At 36.1% G+C, this 19,084-nt stretch overlaps 1 protein-coding gene across 2 annotated transcripts in view; it reads right to left on the bottom strand.

Annotated features, from left to right (window-relative positions):
* The window catches only part of CWC27 (CWC27 spliceosome associated cyclophilin), a 130,289-nt gene that overhangs the window by 13,116 nt on the left and 98,089 nt on the right, over positions 1–19,084 (bottom strand). For both annotated transcript variants that reach the window (XM_075446966.1, XM_075446965.1), the window contains exons 12-13: positions 10,611–10,720; positions 7,724–7,827 (exon numbers count right to left, since the gene is read on the bottom strand). In XM_075446966.1, the coding sequence (XP_075303081.1) occupies positions 7,724–7,827; positions 10,611–10,720 (214 nt within the window). The remainder of the gene's footprint in view (positions 1–7,723; positions 7,828–10,610; positions 10,721–19,084) is intronic.

Below are 19,084 nucleotides of genomic sequence, written 5' to 3' on the forward strand. Positions count from 1 at the left end.
ACTATTGATGCTGGTACAGATTACCTTCACTGAATATACTGATTTATTTTTTGCTTGTTCTGGAGTAAAATATCTTTACAAACTGGTAAAAAATTATAGAGTCAAATTGCAAGGAATGTTCTGGCAGAAAGGGCTTAGCAATAGCAACCAATAGTTGTCACAATATTCAACTGGTCTCAGTAGTAGTTTTGCAAAATTCAAAACTGCAAACAGAGTGCAGAATTTGAAATATATAAACCAGACTGTACTTCAAATGGTTAGCACTGAACTTCAGTGAGGTTTTCGTCCACAGAAGCAATAAATCAGTAAAAACAGACCCGTTCCTTTATTTTTTTGCTGTAATCAGGTGATCAGATCTATGCAAAGCAAATCCAAATAATATTTTGTGACCAAGAAGAGGATATCTTTAAAGGCCTTCTAAGAGCCATAAAATTTTAAACAGTCTATTTAGGTGAAGAGTGCCACTAAATTCCTACTTGAATTGTTTTTAATTCTTGCTATCTTAAATGAGGTTTGTCATAAATAATGAAGATGAAAACAGTCATGTCAACATTAGTAATTACACAACATGCCATGAAACAATCTATTAAGCAAGATCTGAAATGCCTTTTTTTTTGAGATGGAAGACCTTTACTCTCACATAATTTTCACAACAACCTTTTGACTGCAAGTTGAAAGATATTTTCAGGCATTGACTCATTTCATTCACTTCAGTTTAAAATAATACCTATTTTTCCTGTCCTCCAAATTAACCAACATCTAGAATAGCTCAGACTCAGCAAAGGTAACTAACCATAAGAATTTTAAACTGAAAAAACATGTGAAAAACCATCACTTCATTCCAAACTCCCACTTTACTCATTCTTTCTTGTCCACAGTATATCTGAAAGCTGAACGGATTTATGTTATTTCATATCCAAAGAAAGAGTAAGTTTCAGAGTCTAGACATCCTCCCCAAAATACTTAAGTTACTGTCTCATTAATATTTGTCACTTATGACTTACGTCATGCTATGACACAGGGAAGGAAAAAGTTGATCTCTTTTAAAGACTAAGAAGCTTTGTAGTTCACATCCAATACCCTACATTTCACACAGGAAACACTGCAGTGGTTTCAGTTATGAAGCACGGGCATCACGTGCTATTAATTAAATGAACTATATAGCATGCTGTCAGTCTCAGTCAAATTCTAAATGGCTGCAGAGTGCATTACTGTGAGCACATAGGGGTCAGTGATGAGATATGAATCCAGAAGAAAAAATCCTAAACTTCTAGCTGGGTGCTGAATGAAGGAAAAATTACTGGGCTCTATTGTAACACAAACTCAAAAACCAGCTGGAGGTCTACTTGCAGCACTGACTTGTGAATTGATGGGATTAATAACAGACCAAACCCCTCTGCTGCTTCTCTAGTGGTGACAATCGTTTAAATACACTTCACATAATCATGCTCATCTGGTAAGGAACAGCTTTCACATGTTAATATTCCCTTTTCTACACTGAACATTGAAGGTCCAGCAGGATGAACTGGGCATTTTCCATCAAATCCAAACTAAAGAAACGACAAAAATGTAAAACCATACTTATCAGGACTCAGATTACCACTATGGAAACAGTTTTCAGGCAAGAACAGAGTATTCTGTTGCCTCAATGCAACGTTCGTATACCATTACCTTCTGGTACTTTTCTAGTATTTGCTCCATATTAGCTATTATGTACTTCAACTAAGAACTTGGTTTGCCTAGAAGTGAATGGATGGGCATACCTTTTCAATTAATCCACAAACAAAAATGACCATGATTTGCTAGCCTATGTGTCTTCCAGGTTTTATAAGGTACAGTAAACTTGATTGGTTTAGTGTGCAATGTATTTGTTTTTATAGTGGTATGGAGTGCTGCTCCTCTTCTGTTTTGGGTGGGTTACTTCATCATGACAATCTAGCTTTAAATTAAAGAATGGTACCGGAGCTGGTTCATAAACCTTCTTGTGCATTTTATCGGTGAGAACGCACAAACAGTGAGGACCCTTCACAGAAATATGGTAAGCTGACTTGGCAATAAGGTGAGCTGCAAAGAAGGAAAATGGTGGGTTCTTTTCCACAGAAAATTCCATCAGCTCAAAAACTGTCAAAGGGTTGTAAAATTTCTCATAGGAGTAGAAATAATTCAGTATGTCAATAAATCTGGCAGTTTCAGGAAGCTGCTTCTTGTTTGCAAAGATCAGAGACAGAAAAGCAGAAGATAGTCCAGAATTTTGTTAAGGATATGACAGGTGGATTTTCACAGCAGAGAATCTGTTCCTTCAAGAAGGGCCAGTATTCCGTCTGGAGAAATGTAGATATATATTTCTTACATTTCATAAAGATGTAATGCTGGTAAAAATTTAGCTGGAGAGCCCTATATTTAGGGGAAGATTGAAATAGCTTAATGTCAAAGTGAAATGATTAATGTGGTAGAATTGGTTAGTTCACTTCCACTTACGACATTACTGGAGAAGAATACAATTACAGAATGTATGTATAATACGAAGTTTTATGAAGAAGTGTTTTGAAAGTTTATTGGAGTATTTTGAATTTGTGTGATTTTGGAAAACCCGGAGCAGCAGTATGAAAATTAGGATACAATTCAGTAAGTGCAATGGCTGAATTTCAGTAAGAGCAATCAACAGCATGGGTACAGGACAGAGCTAGGTTAGGCAACCATCCAGTAGGAAAAGATCTGTGGCTTAGAGGGACTGGAAACCAGGCATGAAAGAAACAATGACAAATAAAGCAATCCTTCCACTCAACACTGACAAAGACTTAGCTGAGTGTCGTATCTGGTCTCAGATTTCATGGGCTAAAGGAGAGGTGAACCACTCGGAACTCTCAGAATTACTTGACAGGATTTTCGCAGTACTAAGTATCACTCTTACCATATTTGAAGAGGTACTGATCTTTGAATATAGTAGATTGCATCTGAATTTTTTTCTCCCATAGATGGATTCTCTCTATGGCAAATATCTTATGTCTTGTTCACAGGATCTGCATCATCAGTTTAATTACCTGCAGTTGCCATAACACCTTCTGGACTGAAATACGGGTTTTACAATAGCTGTAACTTTTTGATACTATAATCAGAGCCCTGAAGTGGCACTACAACCTCACTGGGTGTCACATGCATGCAACTAGAAGTCCTAAAGACGCTGAGAAGCAGCAGTGTTCTGTAAAAAGCACAGCCTGTGCAATGTTGCCGCTTTCAAATTCAGGCCTATCCTGTCCAGTAATCCAGATGGGAAGTACCAAGTAGATGAATTATTCCAGCTGGGTCTTCTGCCGTGACGTATTTGGTTTTCATACTATTAGTCTCTAACCAGATGACACCTCACTGCTGCTGTGATGCATCTCCTCTACATTTTGGGGAAAAGTCTTGTTGGGTAAGACTTTAAGCCCAGAACGAGTGACTGAGTTATGCCAGATCACCTCCACCTACCTCTGCTGCACTCTGTACAACTTTTGTGAAAGAGAAGAATGAAATCATGCATCTGACTCTTTCTTACCTGGACTGTAAGCAAATAAAGAACAACTAATGATGAAATAGTACTGAAAACATCAGACAAATCATTAAAAGAAAACCATAAGCAATAGTTCTCAATATGGAGCCACAGTGACAATAATGCTTGCGTCTGGAAGAACTAGGATGAAGCATGTCTTCCTGAAGTACCCAGATGCTCTAAAAATGTGTCTGTCAAGTTGTTTGCAGACATTGTTATTGTTACATGTATCCCTTCTGGCAGGACATACCGTGTTTATTTTGATACTTTTGAATTCTGTAGGGGAAACTGGATTTTGATTGCTACAGAGAGATATATATAATCGTTCTCACATAGCAGTAGAGTTTGCAATAGAATGTCTCAGCAAAGATTCTGGTATTTCATGTTAAAACTTAGTATTAAGCATTTCTCTTCATCTCTCTTCACAAAACTTCCTCAGATGCCTCTTAGACAGTAAAATCTGGTAATAATTATCAAACACCATACACACTGTTTACAATAGAGTCATATTTCTTCTTTTTTTCTTGCATAAAAAGTAGAATGCTGCTGAAAAGTGCCCAAATGTCTGCTATGCTCCATGCCAATACAGCAGCTCAGCCAAATATGCAGAGAGAAGTTTGCCAAATAAAAGAAAACATAACAAATTGGTAATGGTTTCTATCCTGACAGAAAATGAAAATTATACCTCAATGTGTGGCCACGCATGTGGACACATAAAAATGTCTTAGAGGCAATCATTTTACCTCAGATAACACACCCTGACAGCAGAGCAAAGCACACTGGCAGGCTTTCACTTCCCATAAAAACAGCAACCATGACCTACAAAATGGCCTGGAGGAATCATATAACTTGTGCATATCACATACATATGCCATACACTAATTTTATTTCATAAAAATCAAATAAAGTATGATTTGTCTTATGTGGAGTAGATTGTAATTAAGAAAGAGTTTTAAAATGTAAAGTCATGAAAGTTGTATAAAATATTCCAATACAACAAAGACACTGAAAACATAAACTCTTATCCCAAAATACAAACTTCAATTTTCCAGGTGAGTCTAACAATCATTAATAGCTTTTTGAAAACTTCATTGCTTTGTTAATGTTGTCTGTGTTTACAGCCAATTTGTGTAACATATACATTTTACAATTTATTTAGCTTCATAGTAAATTCTTTGAAAATCGACTCTCATCTGTCTGTAAAGTTAACACGCACATTTACTGCACTGCAAAATTACTAATATGTTAATTATTAGTCTATTATGTAGTTTCATAGCATTCTAAGTCTTCCCTCTGCACAATTCTGAATGCAACACTATTTTCTGAAAAAAATGCAACTTCATAATCTGAAATTGCAACACTAATTCATACTGAGTGAATTACTTACAGAGAAAAGAATTATCGCCAATTAGATGTCAGCAGTTACCCAGAAGGAATAGGAAAGATAGTGATTGGACTCTGTAACAAAGCCTTTAACAGACTGGTTATATTACTGTGGTGAGGAAACATCAGACATGAAGACCAGTCCTTCAGGTTCATGGAAAGGCTGCATAAAGGAGGTTTAGAGTGGATATGGGAGGTTAAGGACATTAAGCAGCATTTCTTTACCAAGAGGATGATGAAACAGGCTTCCTGGAGAGGTGGTCGGTGCCCCAAGCCTGTCAGCATTTAAGAGTTATTTGGACAATGCCCTTAATAACATGCTTTAACTTGGTCAGCCTTGAATTGGTCAGGTAGTTGGACGAGATGATCGTTATAGCTCCCTTCCAACTGAAATTGTCTATTCTATAATTTTTGGAGAACTTAGAAGCACCTTGGTAGCTCAGAAGGATCTCAAAGTATCAGTGAAATCCAAGGATCTGAAAAATTATGCCGTATGTTGTCCCTTATCCTCAAAGAGCTTACAATAGGAAAAGACATAATGAAGGAAGACTGTGTGGTTTGAAGAAGCAACCACATAGATGGTGACAAGAGAAAACGTAAAGTAATAGCAAGTTAGTAGTAAGAATTATGCTGAAAGTGGCAAGATTTAGGAAATTATTTTCTCTATTGTTTCAAAAGCAGTAATAGAAAGCCAAAATGTTCATGTTTAACATTAAAAGTAGGAAGAAAATTTACACTTCAGAAACCTAACTTGCATTTATATTTTAAAATACCATGTTCTGTTCTTAGGTACAATAAATAAATAAATAATGAGAGGGAGAGAGGGAGAGAGAAAGAGAGTGTGTTTGGTTAGATTCTAAAGCTATAAGAAATGGTCAGTTCTTACTTGGAAAAAATAAAATAATTTTAAATAGAGAATATAATCAATAAAATAAAAAGCAAAATGTCTGAATTGCTATTGTTTTGAAAGAATCACAGTATTTTTAATAGCCTACTTAGTAACACCTGAGCGCATTTCAGTGATGAAAATGCCAAGGTATCTGTTAAGATGAAAGCAGACTACACTAATGCCCACAAAGAAACACTGAAAAAATAAATGCACTCATTACACAATACTTATGTAAAAAAGTTGTTTTATGAGCTGCAAGGATTCTATGCTAAGTGCTATGCTTCCACTGTTCGTCTTTCTGACAGTACATGTGTCTGAAATTTTCTGCAAATCCTAGAATTACCCTTGTGAGGTTTCAGCTTAATTCAGTGAAAAGCAAGAAGGTGTGAAGGTAAGGCTGCAGGATCTATGTAGCTTTATCTTACTAAATTAAAATATATGCAATGATTCATTATGTACATGACACAAACACGAAAGGAAAATTTATCTAAGAGTGATCTCAAATTTTAGTGTCATCAACACAACTGGTCTCAGAATTTGCAATTCAGCTTACATGACCTACGATTTTTTAATTTTTAAAAAATCTTTATGGAATGTATCTTCAAATAGTCCTAAGATATTCTATTCAATATATATTAAAAAAAACTTTTATAAAATAGTATAACTTACAGAGAGTTGAAGAATTTCATTTACCAACTTGTGGAAAAAAATGTAAGTTAAGATGTAAAAAACATTTTTCCTTCCATATATTATCTTCCCTCACAGTCTTTTTAATGGTCTCTTTTCTCATTTCAGTATGCACATCTTTTTCATTTGTAGAATGACAGTAAAAATCACTAGGTTATTTAGACAGTCTGCATTTCCTATCAATGCTGTCTTCTCATCTGAGAAAAACAATTTCATTAACATGGTTATCTTACAGTTTTGTATGAGTCCTCTCAAAACGCAGGATGCTTTAATCACATTTAGTCACATCATTTATTTTCTATTTGAAAAGGGTGTCTAATGTACATTATTGTATGTTTTAGTTTTTCTCCTAGTTGTAATTAATTTTTTTTTGGATCTAGTTACTGGTGCTAGTTTGGAGATTTTGGGGCAGGTAGGTACCCTATTGGTTTCCCTCTCCCAACAGGGGAGCCTTTAGGAAGATCGTAAGGGTACACCTGACATATTTTCACTAAATAATCATAAGTTAGCTGAGATATTGAAATATTGGTTGTCTTTTTAACACTTGCCAAGAAATTTCTGTTTCAGCAGTAGTTTTGCTGTAGCTGTGATGGCTTATGCATACAACTAAGGAAGAAGCTGCAGGCAGAGACAGCCTGGTTTGTTAGACCAGCTATACTGTGTGCCTTATAAGAAAAGATGACCTGTCCTTACAAAACATTTTTGCAATTTTTTTTTTTCTTTTTTTCTATTAATTTTATGCAGATATTTTTTATTCTTATCTAACAGCTTGCAGTCTAGGACTTCAGGATCACCCATCAAATCATAATGATTTTTACCACCTTACCTACCTAAGGTGGTTTCTTTGGATGGAAGATGAACATGAGACAACATGGTGTAAGCTGTTTCCTTGACTGGGAGGTGCTGAGTTCCTAACTTCCACAGTGCTTTATCAATTCCATTGCTACCCAGTCTCCTTGGGGTCACCCTACACTTCAGATGAGCCTCTCAGTCTGTCTTCATCTCATCTGCCAGTCTTTAAGCTCTAGTAGGACGTACAACTACACAAACCAAAATGTCTTCTACTCTCCCACCTTATTTTCAAGTGCTAAACCAGTACATTTTAGCTGACTCCTGCTGCAGCAGCTGTCTTCACATTTAGTGTTTCTGCTACTGCTTAAACTTAACAGTGAGACTATGTTAGTGCAGTATGATTTCCAGCAGTAAACACAAAAATGCAAATCTAAAAAACTCACCATCCTTCGTCGTCATCTACTTCAGGTTCAGAAACCTCATTTTCAGGAGTTTCTTCAATTGCCTGGGTTAACTTTGATTTAAATCGGTCCAACAGTGCCAGTGTCTGAAATTAAATACATGGTTTTAGAGAAGTTATATATATTTGTACAAAACGACAGGTGTATACAACATCTTTAAACTATTATATGTTGAGAAAGAGTACAATGAGATGGAAGAGAGATCTTTCTTGTGAATTTGAAAGAAACACTGTAGAGAGGCAAGTGAGAGAGCGAGAGGCAGCGGGGGCCGGGGAGGGGAAGAGAGTGAGTGAGCAATGTTGAGGCAGGGAGAGCAAGCAGGGAGGGCACCCTATAGGTGTGAGAGAGCGCTTGTCTGCCTGTCTAATAACATCAAAATGCACATTTAAGGAATAAAAACTTGTGGCTACTTACATAATAAAATAGATGATTAAACAACACTGCTGATAATGAATTTTACTGTTTGAACCCACTATTTTCTACTCATAAAGCAATCCGTTGTACAAATTACACATCATTCAAGCTTTGAAGACCCAGATTGATTGATATTTACATGCTTTACATTGCTGATCTTTTACATTATGTACTGACACTGAAAAAAATTCAAAGCTTTCCACTCAAATACAATGAACCACCTTGGTTAATTCTACAGATACAGGTTCTTATGCTGTACACATTAAGCTCATACTGATTTATATTCGGTATTTTGTTCTCAAGCTGACATTGTCCAGTCTTTCAGCTACAAGGAAGTCACCAAATCTCAGGTGACACCTGAAGATCGCACCGCAGGTCTTGTTTCTGATCACCTGGAATGAGATTTTGATTATACAAGAATTGTATGCCTGAGCCTTATGATGGGAGAGGGGCTCTTCAGAAGGGCAGACCACAAGAACAATTTCCACAGCCCTTAGCTTACTTCTTGCTGCTATTTGAGACATTCCTGGAAAAGAAAGCATCAGGGAATAAGCGCTTGACTGAATTTACGTGGCAGGCTCCATTTGATCTGTAGGTGATAGGTTGGCCACCTATGTTGTAAAACACCTCTGTATGGCTGTTTAATTTTGTTTGGTCAAGTTTTTCAAATTTAAAAGAATAAAAACTAAACAAGAATAGAAAACAGAAATAGGAAATACCAGAAGTGTTCACTGGAATCAAATTTCCTTCTGGGAGCAATCTTAACTTTAGGAGTTTCCTGGCTTTTGAATTCTTTCAAAAACATATTTTACCACTGCCAAAGGCAGGTTTTGGAGGCTTTTTTTGCATTTATTTTCTTTATTTTCTGTTTAATTTTCTGTTTAAGATGAGAGAGAGGAAAATTTCAAAGACATTTGGGCCTGCAAATCATTCCAGTTCTATAGTTTTGCATAGTATTGCAAACAAACTTGCAACATCTGAGACAGCAAATCTCTAGTTAGGACATGAGAAGAAAACAAACTAACCCTCTTTACAGGAAATTGTGATCAACCAAAGCCATATTCCTTGTGTCTTGTCTAATTTCCTCTGGTGCCAGCATCCCTGTGAACGGACTTGGTGATAAAAGATAATTCTGAAATATCTTAGTAGGCATTTTGCAGGGAGTGATTAGATGCTATACTGTGGATCAAATAACTTTATAAATTGACCCTTGTAGAATTATAAGGTTAGGACTTCCAAAATCTAGTATTGTAAGGAGACACACACCTCTCCCCCTCTTGTTTAACCGTTGCACACAGGATGGAAAATGGTATTGTGCTGAAAGATCAGGTAGGAAGTGTGCAAGGCTAGAACGGTCTCTCCAAAAGTGAAATGGATTACAAAGAACTTGATTAATTATTGCTGAGTAGTTCCTAGCAGGGTTACATAAATAAGAATCAAGATCTACGAAAATACACATCCCTGTCATCTCATCTTGTTTTCCTGTGTTGTCCAGGACAGGGCTGATATAAATTCATTAGAAGTGGTTTTAAGTTCCTTGATCCATATTGCCAACAGAGCTTTAGTACTCTTTGATTCAAAGTTAATGGGCTTTTGAATGTACAAAGTTTCCATAAACTTCTTAGTTTAGAGCTAAATCAGCTTGCTGCATGTATAAAGGTTTGCCAACCCCTGCTTTGAAGTTACTAAGCCCCAAGTTTCCAATCTCTTCTAGCTTCAGCTGCTGAGTATGAACATCTTTGTAGCTGAATTGACATGCACTTATAAACCAATGCATTTGATGTACTGCACAGATTTTAAGTTAAAGGTATTTTCCACTTCACAGGCAGTTTCATATATTTAACAGTTTCATACTTTCCTATTTTAGAAAAAACAAGTATTTACATCAAACTTCACTTTGCTCATATTTGCATACTAAAGTCTACGTACATCCCAACTGCTTTTAAAAAAGAATTTTCATTATATTTAAAAGGGGTTTCTTGTTAAAGTTCAGTTAAAAACTATTTCTGTTCATTTCACAACACCAAAAGGTATGGATGAATTTATTTTCTTTAAAGCATAATTTAAAATTTTAAGAAACACAGCTTGGACAGACGCCAAGTATGCAAACTTCTGTCCCAGTGTTTTCTTATGGCAAGCTGCAGAGCCAAGGAAAGCACTGTATAGAAATGCAAAATCTTTTAAATACATCTGCATGGGTAGCATTTCCTTTTCGAACATTTTAGTGACTAAACTGACAGCACTTTCAAATACACCTTGAAACTTCACTTATCTGTCTACCTGGGTAATCAAAATAAGGGATCAAAGAATACATATTTGTTTTTACAAATAATAAGACTTTTCTAATGGAAAATGATACATAACGGATTTTAAAACTTTATTTTTACACAAATGAAGAGAGAAACATTTTCACAAGTTTCTCTGGATTTTTTTCCCTACATTGTCAAACTATTACCTGATCTTCACGAGAAACCCCTTTCTTTGGCTGCTGCTTCCGCTTGTCTTCATATTTTCTCTTCTCCTGAAGGTATTCTTCAACAACACTGTTTGGAGCAGGTTCCTCCTCTGAATAAGGAAACATTTGGTTAAACAAATAATATTTGGTTTTATGATTTAGTATCATTTTGGAGATCATTTGTGACTTCTGAAATATCAAGTGAAACACTTCCATAAAACATCAGTTGTATTGTTTTCTCAGCAAGTAGAATGATTTGCTACTTGCTGAAAGGAAAAACACAACATTGTACTGGGCATACGATGAGTCCAAAAATTTTTATTTAAATTTTATTTTACTATGGCACCAGGGAAAGCAGGGTACAGAAATAAAACTCTGATGATAAGATGTGAAATGACAACTGTTGAAATTCTTTTAACAAGTCTACCTTAATTTCTGGAGATCTTTCTTGGAGCAGGCAGACTGCTATGTGTGTTAATATTCTGTGACTATTTGTTACAGAGTAGACAGATATAGACAAATATTGCCTATAGACAAATTCACAGGTTTTCCTATTTTGTAGGCTGAAGTAGCCACAAATCAAATCCTTGGGCTTGCAACAGGTAAAAAACCCATAACATTTTTCTCTTTAAACAGAGTCTGTCTTGTTAATCAGGAAAAAAACCTCTGTAGAACGAAGTAATATCTGGACTAGTCAACAACTACTCTTCTTTGTCTTTTCTTAACAGTTTCTTCTCTGCAGAATACCCACTGCCATGAAAAACTAATGATTTAACAGGATAAAAACTCAATTAAAAAATTGATCAACATTACCCTTTTGCATTTTCTTCCTCTTGAATAGCATTAAGACATCTCTCATATTTATTTAGTGCACTCAAAATTTATTTACACATATTTACAGGACTGTTATTGCTGATAAGGAACAGAAGAATAAACCCTCCAGATGTCCATTGCAATTGACAAACAGAAAATATTTATAGAGGAAATTGTTTCAACAAATTTCAGGATATACAACCTGGTGAACTATAAATCTAAATCAAACCCTGTATCAGTTCTTTTAGATGACTGCTGACAGCAATACAGAGAAAATTTCTTATTCCAAAATAAATTTCTCTCTCACCTACAGTTTTCCATAAAGTTCATAAACACAGGATTTCATAATAAGAGGAAATAAATTTGTAATGGTATATCTACATACAAAATATTTGCTTATTTATTGCTACAAATAAAATATCTTATTTCCTTTTTATCCTAATTTGTATGTTGCATACATGTATTTAAAGAATATCAAGGAAAACAATCAAACATACACAAGACCATTCAGAGCTGGTTTTTTCCTGTTTTCCAGTTGACATGTTTGATATAATGAAGAAGAGAGTATTACAGGTACCAGCAAGATACAGAAAGAAGAAGCCATCTTCTAGAATGATCAAAAAAGATAAATGCATATACACAGACATTTAGGGATGATTAAACAGCTGAATGAATGAAATAAAATCTGCCATAAAATCTCATGCAGCATAATATCAGATGAACTGAAGAGAATAACACAGTACTGTATAAAAACACAAATCATAATGTCTCAGCTATATCTTTCCCCCGTATAACTTGAACTACAAAACCACCTGCTTTCTTACAGAAAACAACCTTTCAGGTGACATTTACCTAACGGGGGGCTTTGAAATGAATCCCATTTACCCAATGATAAGTATAATTGCCCATCTATGACAAGCAAAAGAACTGAGAAAATTGTCCTAGAAAACTTATGAAAATGCCAGTCTCCAGCTGGCCATCAACATTTAAACCTGTGATCCAAACTTTGATATACATATGCTGAATTTAAAGAAGATGTGGTCCTTAGTCATATGTCTTTGACGAAAATTTTAGCTTAATTTAGTGCAGTTCAAATATAATTATCATACAAATTGGTTTAATTCCCCTGCAGTTGTGTGTCTGTGTATGTTTATTGCACTCATATGGTTGTCACTTACTGTTAACATAATTAATTTAAATTTCAGCTTAAACCTTCTTTTGAGATTATTGTTTTGCTGGGTCTTTGCCTGGCAGAGTTTTTCTAATCCTCAGCCTCATTCTCTCCGACTCCTAGGAAAGCCTTTTCATAAGTCAGACAAAAGATAATCAGACCCACCTGCACTAACTTCAGAGTTAGTCAACCAAAACAGTTCTGCACTTGTATGCATCATATTTCTTCACCTTCCATTAAAATGACTTTGAGACATGCTTGTATTTCTGCATGAAGTCTTGCAGTCTATTACTCCACACTAAAAGCCAGTAATACAACAGGAAGGATTTTCAAGAGCCCCTAAGTCAATGGGTTTCTAACACATTTTAAAAGTTTTGAAAACTCCAATCAATCATTTCAAAACCACAAACAGTGTCTATATTTTAATATAAATAAAATATTCAGTTTTGATAAGTAGCAATTCTTTGATAAAATTATTTTGTGTCTGCATAAATAAACTCAGGTAATTAGCAAGCAAAAGAAAACATCTGGAAGAGAGATTTGTTGGTGGGAAGAACCCTTTTAAAATGCAAACACCTCTCTAAAGTGTAGAAAATAGATTGCTGGCTACTACTTTGTATCTCCCAGTCAGCATACCAGAGCCCCTCCAATCTTTTTCAATAGATTTGGAAAAAAGAGGAACCACAGAACTGTATGATGGACTTGACCTTCACATCAAGCTTGACAAACTTAGCTCCAACTTGCTGATCCAGCAAAAGTATAAGGATCATTACATCAGTATTAAAATGTTTAAGCTCCAAAATCCTTAATCCAAAAGGATTTATTCAGACAAAAATGAATGAAACATGACATAGATATACAGCAGTGAAATAACAATTAAATGCCTTATTTAAATATTGCAGAATGCAGAAGATGCTAGTTTAAGTTACAAGGATCTTGCATACTTGAGACATCTCATCACAAAGTGTAAATCATTAGGCAACGAAAGTTTTTTTTCCTTAGTTTGAAGAAGTTGCTGTGCACTTTCTGTCAGTAAGGAAGGTGAGGGGAAAGAAAAAGACAACCCTCCTTATTGAAAATACTGTTCGTCCTACTTTCAACAGAATTTGTAAGTACATTGCTTCTTACCTTAGCTAGCCAGAGTTACTGCCAAGAGATCCTTCATCTTACTGTGACAAAAACTTCAGCATTTAAGTAATTTGTTTTCCTTCAGATAGATTCTTCTATCCTGAAATATTCCTTTAAGGAGTAACAGATGCCAACCTGATGGTGTAATCTAACCTAAAACTTTGTTTTTGGGACACGGTTTCCAATGGTAGACTGAAAATAAGGAGGAGATTCAGAAGTCTTTAAACCAGAAAGGAAGAGATTGATTTAAAAAAAATACAGAAGGGTTTATTTTGCTCACACTTAAATTAGGAACAGTTCAAATGATGTCAGTTTTGAACTACAAAATTGCAGAAATATAACAAAGACATAAGAACTTGATCCAAGGGTGTTGAACTGAACTGAATGGCTGTCTGAATGGTTTTGGATCAATCCCTAAACAGGAAGTGGAGCAGAAGAGAAAGCTTGGTAAAGTAGTTTTAAGCTCAATTCCTTAAGCACCTGGTAAATTTAATAGCATAATAAACATTCAAACAAAAGTTGCATCAGACACGTTACATTTTCGAAACTACAACTGAATTTTATATTTCACTTTATGAAAACCAAGAAGAATGAGTTCTAGGCCTGCTGACTGTGGTGGATCAGAAAAGTACGATCACTGCCTATGCTGACATTCATATTGGCCTTAATGACTGGGCTGGCTTAATTTCTAGCATTACAGGTGGGGTAACTTTGGCTTACCATGTACACCAATTGTGGCACAGACAAGGTACAATTTGAGACAAACGTATTTCTGGCAGCATGCATACATTTTTCCACAGTACAAATTTTATTTTATCATTTTATTATTTGTATCAGTCTTGACAAACCTCATAATAATTACTGCCCTTGTAATAAAGGAAGTAGAATCTGTATAAAATCTAGAGATTTTTCCTCCTTTTTAAGAAAGAGATAATGAAGCTGCGCAGAAAACATTTATTGGAAAAAGAAGCAGTCTGGTTTGCTGAAAAAGTATTACTAGAAGTACACTAATCTTTAGAAGAGTAGAAACAACACATATAGTGACAGAGAAAAATATATGCTGTTTCTGAAGGTTTAATGTCACCACAAAAAGAAGAAACCTACAGTGCTGATAAGGGTCAATGAAATAATTTTGGTTTATATTTTTTCTTTGATGAGGTACAGCTAGCACAAAGATCTTTACACGAATAGACTTAAGTATCTTACATTACAAAACATTCGTGATATGCTGAACTTCACAAAAGTAATCCCATTTACTCTTGTAATGCACTTTGCATATTTAATCATGTTTTCATGCAGAACCGAGGTAAGATAACAAGGAGAGTGTACAAAAAAATCTGTATTAAAAGACATCCTGGTTTGTTTAGCAGGTTTTGTATACGTTTTAAATGTGGTGGACCCATTAACTTTTGTTAGTATCTCAAAAGTGTTCTTTACCAATTCACATGACACATTTCTTATGATAAAAGACCTACTAGAGAGAAATTTCAAGAAATGCATGGTATAGCTAGACTAAATACCAAAGGGGGAAAAAAAAAACTGAAAAACCACTCCCTGTTTGAAATGAAAGACATTATGACTCAACATTTTTGTGCATTAAGAGGCCTAAAACATATTCCTGCATTTGTGCAGTACATTCCACTTTCAACTATTCATCAATATTCAGTTTATACTGCATTCTTCTGGAACTAGAGATATGCAGTACTGATTTTAAAAATCTTCATGAGATTCACATCTTGAAAACAAAAACTATTTTTGTTACAAAACAAACAAAACCCTTCTGAACTAGAAAAGAAATTCGGATATGCCTTAATATTTCATGAATTAAAATGGGATTCCTACAAGAAGAGACAGATGGAGAACGTAAAGACACTTTCTATAATTACGATCTGAGACAGGTAATATACTTCTTCCAGAATCCAGGAAAAAATTTTCTTCCAGCATTAAATACTATGTATATGAAAATAAACACATTAATTTACTATAAAGTAGCATAAAATACGAATATACCAGAAATTACAATAGGAAATAATGTTACGCTTGAGATACTCTCCAGTATGTTTTTGTCTAGGACTCATTATACTTGTGGTTTTCTTTGCACGTTTAACTACTAATTCAGTTACTGTTACTATAGCTCTGGCCTGCCTAAGTTCCTAAAGCGCCACTGCGTGCTTACAAGTTCAGTAAGAGTCAGGCAATATTTACTAACCGTGAATGAGCTTCCAGGGTTGGACTGATTACTGGATTTTCAGTTTGCCACAGTGACAAAAGCAACAGTTCCAGAACAAACTTACTAGTTCATTTAGCCAACTCAGATAATAAAACTTTAGCAGTAATTCCTAGAGCTTCAAAACATTTCTTTGAAACAGCAGAGCCTGCTGAATTGTAAAACAGTGCAAACTTTAATATGCAACAGGGGAGGTTTCTAGTGAATCTTTTCTGAGCTTTGGTAGCTTTCAGGCATGCAGTCCCAGTCTAAAACATGGCTCATTTTCTAACATCAGTTGATTCTGAGCACACGCTTAAGATTACTACTAAAATCAAAGCTGGCTTACAACGATATTTTTGTCTTCTTTTCTTTTGCAGACAGACAGAAACAAGGAACAAGCATTCACGTTAGCAGGGAAGAGACTGATTAGGGGTGCTGGGTATTATTTTAGGAGGTTAAATGAGACAAAAATGTAAACAGTGGAAGAAAACATAAAGGTTTGCAAAAGTGACATATTCAGGATGCATACTTTGATACAATGCAGCTATACTGTATATACTGCAAAATGTTCATACTTAACATATTTATGCTGCATAATTTCCAAACTACCAAAATTTGGATTTTGTTGTTTTCATGGTGTTCTCAAGGGTGCACATTTCTGTTAAAGTCTCTGACTTGGAAAGCATCTTTCCATGTAAGACTGGACTTAAACCTTATAAGTGCCACTGATATTTCTCCTACTTAATAATAAAACATGAATAAAACATAAACTTAAATTGATATCCTTGCCAGATTTTGAGAGTTTTCTAAATACTTCAATCATTTGATTCCCATACCGAAAATAAAAACAAAGCAGAAAATGTCAATGCCTCAGTAGAATTCTAACACTTGAATGTTGTTTTTTACATTAGTTATTAGTTTTGTCTGCTCAGATAGCATTTTGTAGCTTTTCTGTTTTCTCATGTGTGACAATTAAGTTTCATCATCCACAGCTTATCAGACATCTTACAAAAACGTTCTAACAAGAAAAAATAAAACACTACTTCTTAAGTACTACTACTATTTAAAACCAACATATATTTAAACAGCTAGGCAGATGGTATTTCTCTAAAGCAAATTTCATTGATGTACATTAATGGGTTTACGCTACAGAACTTTGAAAAGTGTATCTTTTTCCAATATTTGATTAAGTACTTCAAAATGCTGAAGTAATTCAGCACTCAAATTATAGTGTTTGATGTAATTTCTGGCATCACTACAGCAAATGTCTTCTACATAAAAGAAAAACATCTTATTTAAAGCAAGGTCTTGACAGCAGTCTGGCACAGTCAACAATCTTATTCACAAACTGGAAGACTGGTTATAATCAAATATGTATATACAAATATGTATGGAGGGAATTAGTTTTTTTTCTCTGTCAAAGTGTTTACATTGAAACAATGTAAACACTTAAATTTTCACACCCCCCCCCCCAATGTTCCTTAATTACTCTAATCTCTGAATACAGGAAAAAATGAGGTAGGCATAATATGTAACATGAACAATTTGAAGCAGTGATACCAAACGTGATATCAATACTAATAAAGATCTGCCCGTGGATGTAAAATAGATGTGTTGTGCTGCCACCTATTCATTAGCGTCCTCTCAGAATTAGCCCTGATCCTGCAAAAAGTCCAGTAGTACTTAAGCCTTTTTTCTCACAGTTCTGTGGTCTCCAGTGAATTTCTCCTGCTATGGTTTCAAGCTTTGGTTGAGATGAAGTCTTTATTAATCAAGCACAGAATCACACTAATGCAGTTACATAGCCTCTGAACCAGCATTTTTTCCTAATGCAGCCAGCTGGGAGCACAGGCCGACACTGTGCAAGTGTACGTACCACCATGTGCACACGCGCACTTGACACAGTCACGGCACAACTCACTCTCCAGCCCACATTCCCCAAGAGGATAGGCAGAGAACAATGGAAAAATCTCCTGCTACATACACATTCATTTCCTGATAGTAGTCTGTTTTAAATATATGCTACTTCTCATATGTAAACTAATGTGGAATAAGTAAACTGTTATGTATTTAGCAGACTCTCTTGCATGTTGACAGCTCTATGGCACTGATGAAAATTCAGGCCAATAACCAAAAAATGATTAAGTGAACTAAGTGAGAAACACAGGCTTTTAACTTGGGGGCAAAATTACTATCTATCTGGATTTTTGTAAAGCCTTTGACATGGTCCCCCACAACATCCTTCTCTCTAAATTGGAGAGCCATGGATTTGATGGGTGGACTGTTCGGTGGATAAGGAATTGGTTGGATGGTCGCAGCCAAAGGGTAGTAGTCAATGGCTCAATGTCCGGATGGAGACCAGTGACGAGTGGAGTCCCTCAGGGGTCCATACTGGGACCAGTGCTGTTCAATATATTTATCAATGACATGGACAGCAACATCGAGTGTACCCTCAGCAAGTTTGCAGATGACACCAAGCCGAGTGGTACGGTTGAGACACCAGAAGGACGGGATGCCATCCAGAGGGACCTGGACAAGCTGGAGAGGTGGGCCTGTGTGAACCTCATGAGGTTCAACAAGGCCAAGTGCAAGGTCCTACACCTGGGTCGCGGTAATCCCCGGTATCAATACAGGCTGGGGGATGAAAGGATCGAGAGCAGCCCTGATGAGAGGGACTTGGGGGTACTGATAGACGAAAGGCTGGACATGAGCCGGCAATGTGTGCTGGCAGCCCACAGGGCCAACCGTGTCCTGGGCTGCATCAGGAGAAGCGTGGCCAGCAGGTCGAGAGAGGTGATTCTGCCCCTCCACTCTGCTCTGGTGAGACCTCACCTGGAGTCCTGCGTTCAGCTCTGGAGCCCTCAGCACAAGAAGGACATGGAACTGTTGGAGCGGGTCCAAAGGAGGGCTACAAAAATGATCCGAGGGCTGGAGCACCTCTCCTATGAGGACAGGCTGAGAGAGTTGGGCTTGTTCAGCCTGGAGAAGAGAAGGCTGCGGGGAGACCTGATTGCAGCCTTTCAGTACTTAAAGGGAGCCTATAGGAAAGATGGGGACAACCTGTTTAGTAGAGACAGCAGTGACAGGACGAGGGGTAATGGTTTTAAACTAAAACAGGGTAGGTTTAGGCTGGATATAAGGAAGAAATTCTTT

Source organism: Opisthocomus hoazin, chromosome Z, assembly GCF_030867145.1.
Source record: "Opisthocomus hoazin isolate bOpiHoa1 chromosome Z, bOpiHoa1.hap1, whole genome shotgun sequence".
In the NCBI taxonomy this organism is placed as follows: Eukaryota; Metazoa; Chordata; class Aves; order Opisthocomiformes; family Opisthocomidae; genus Opisthocomus; species Opisthocomus hoazin.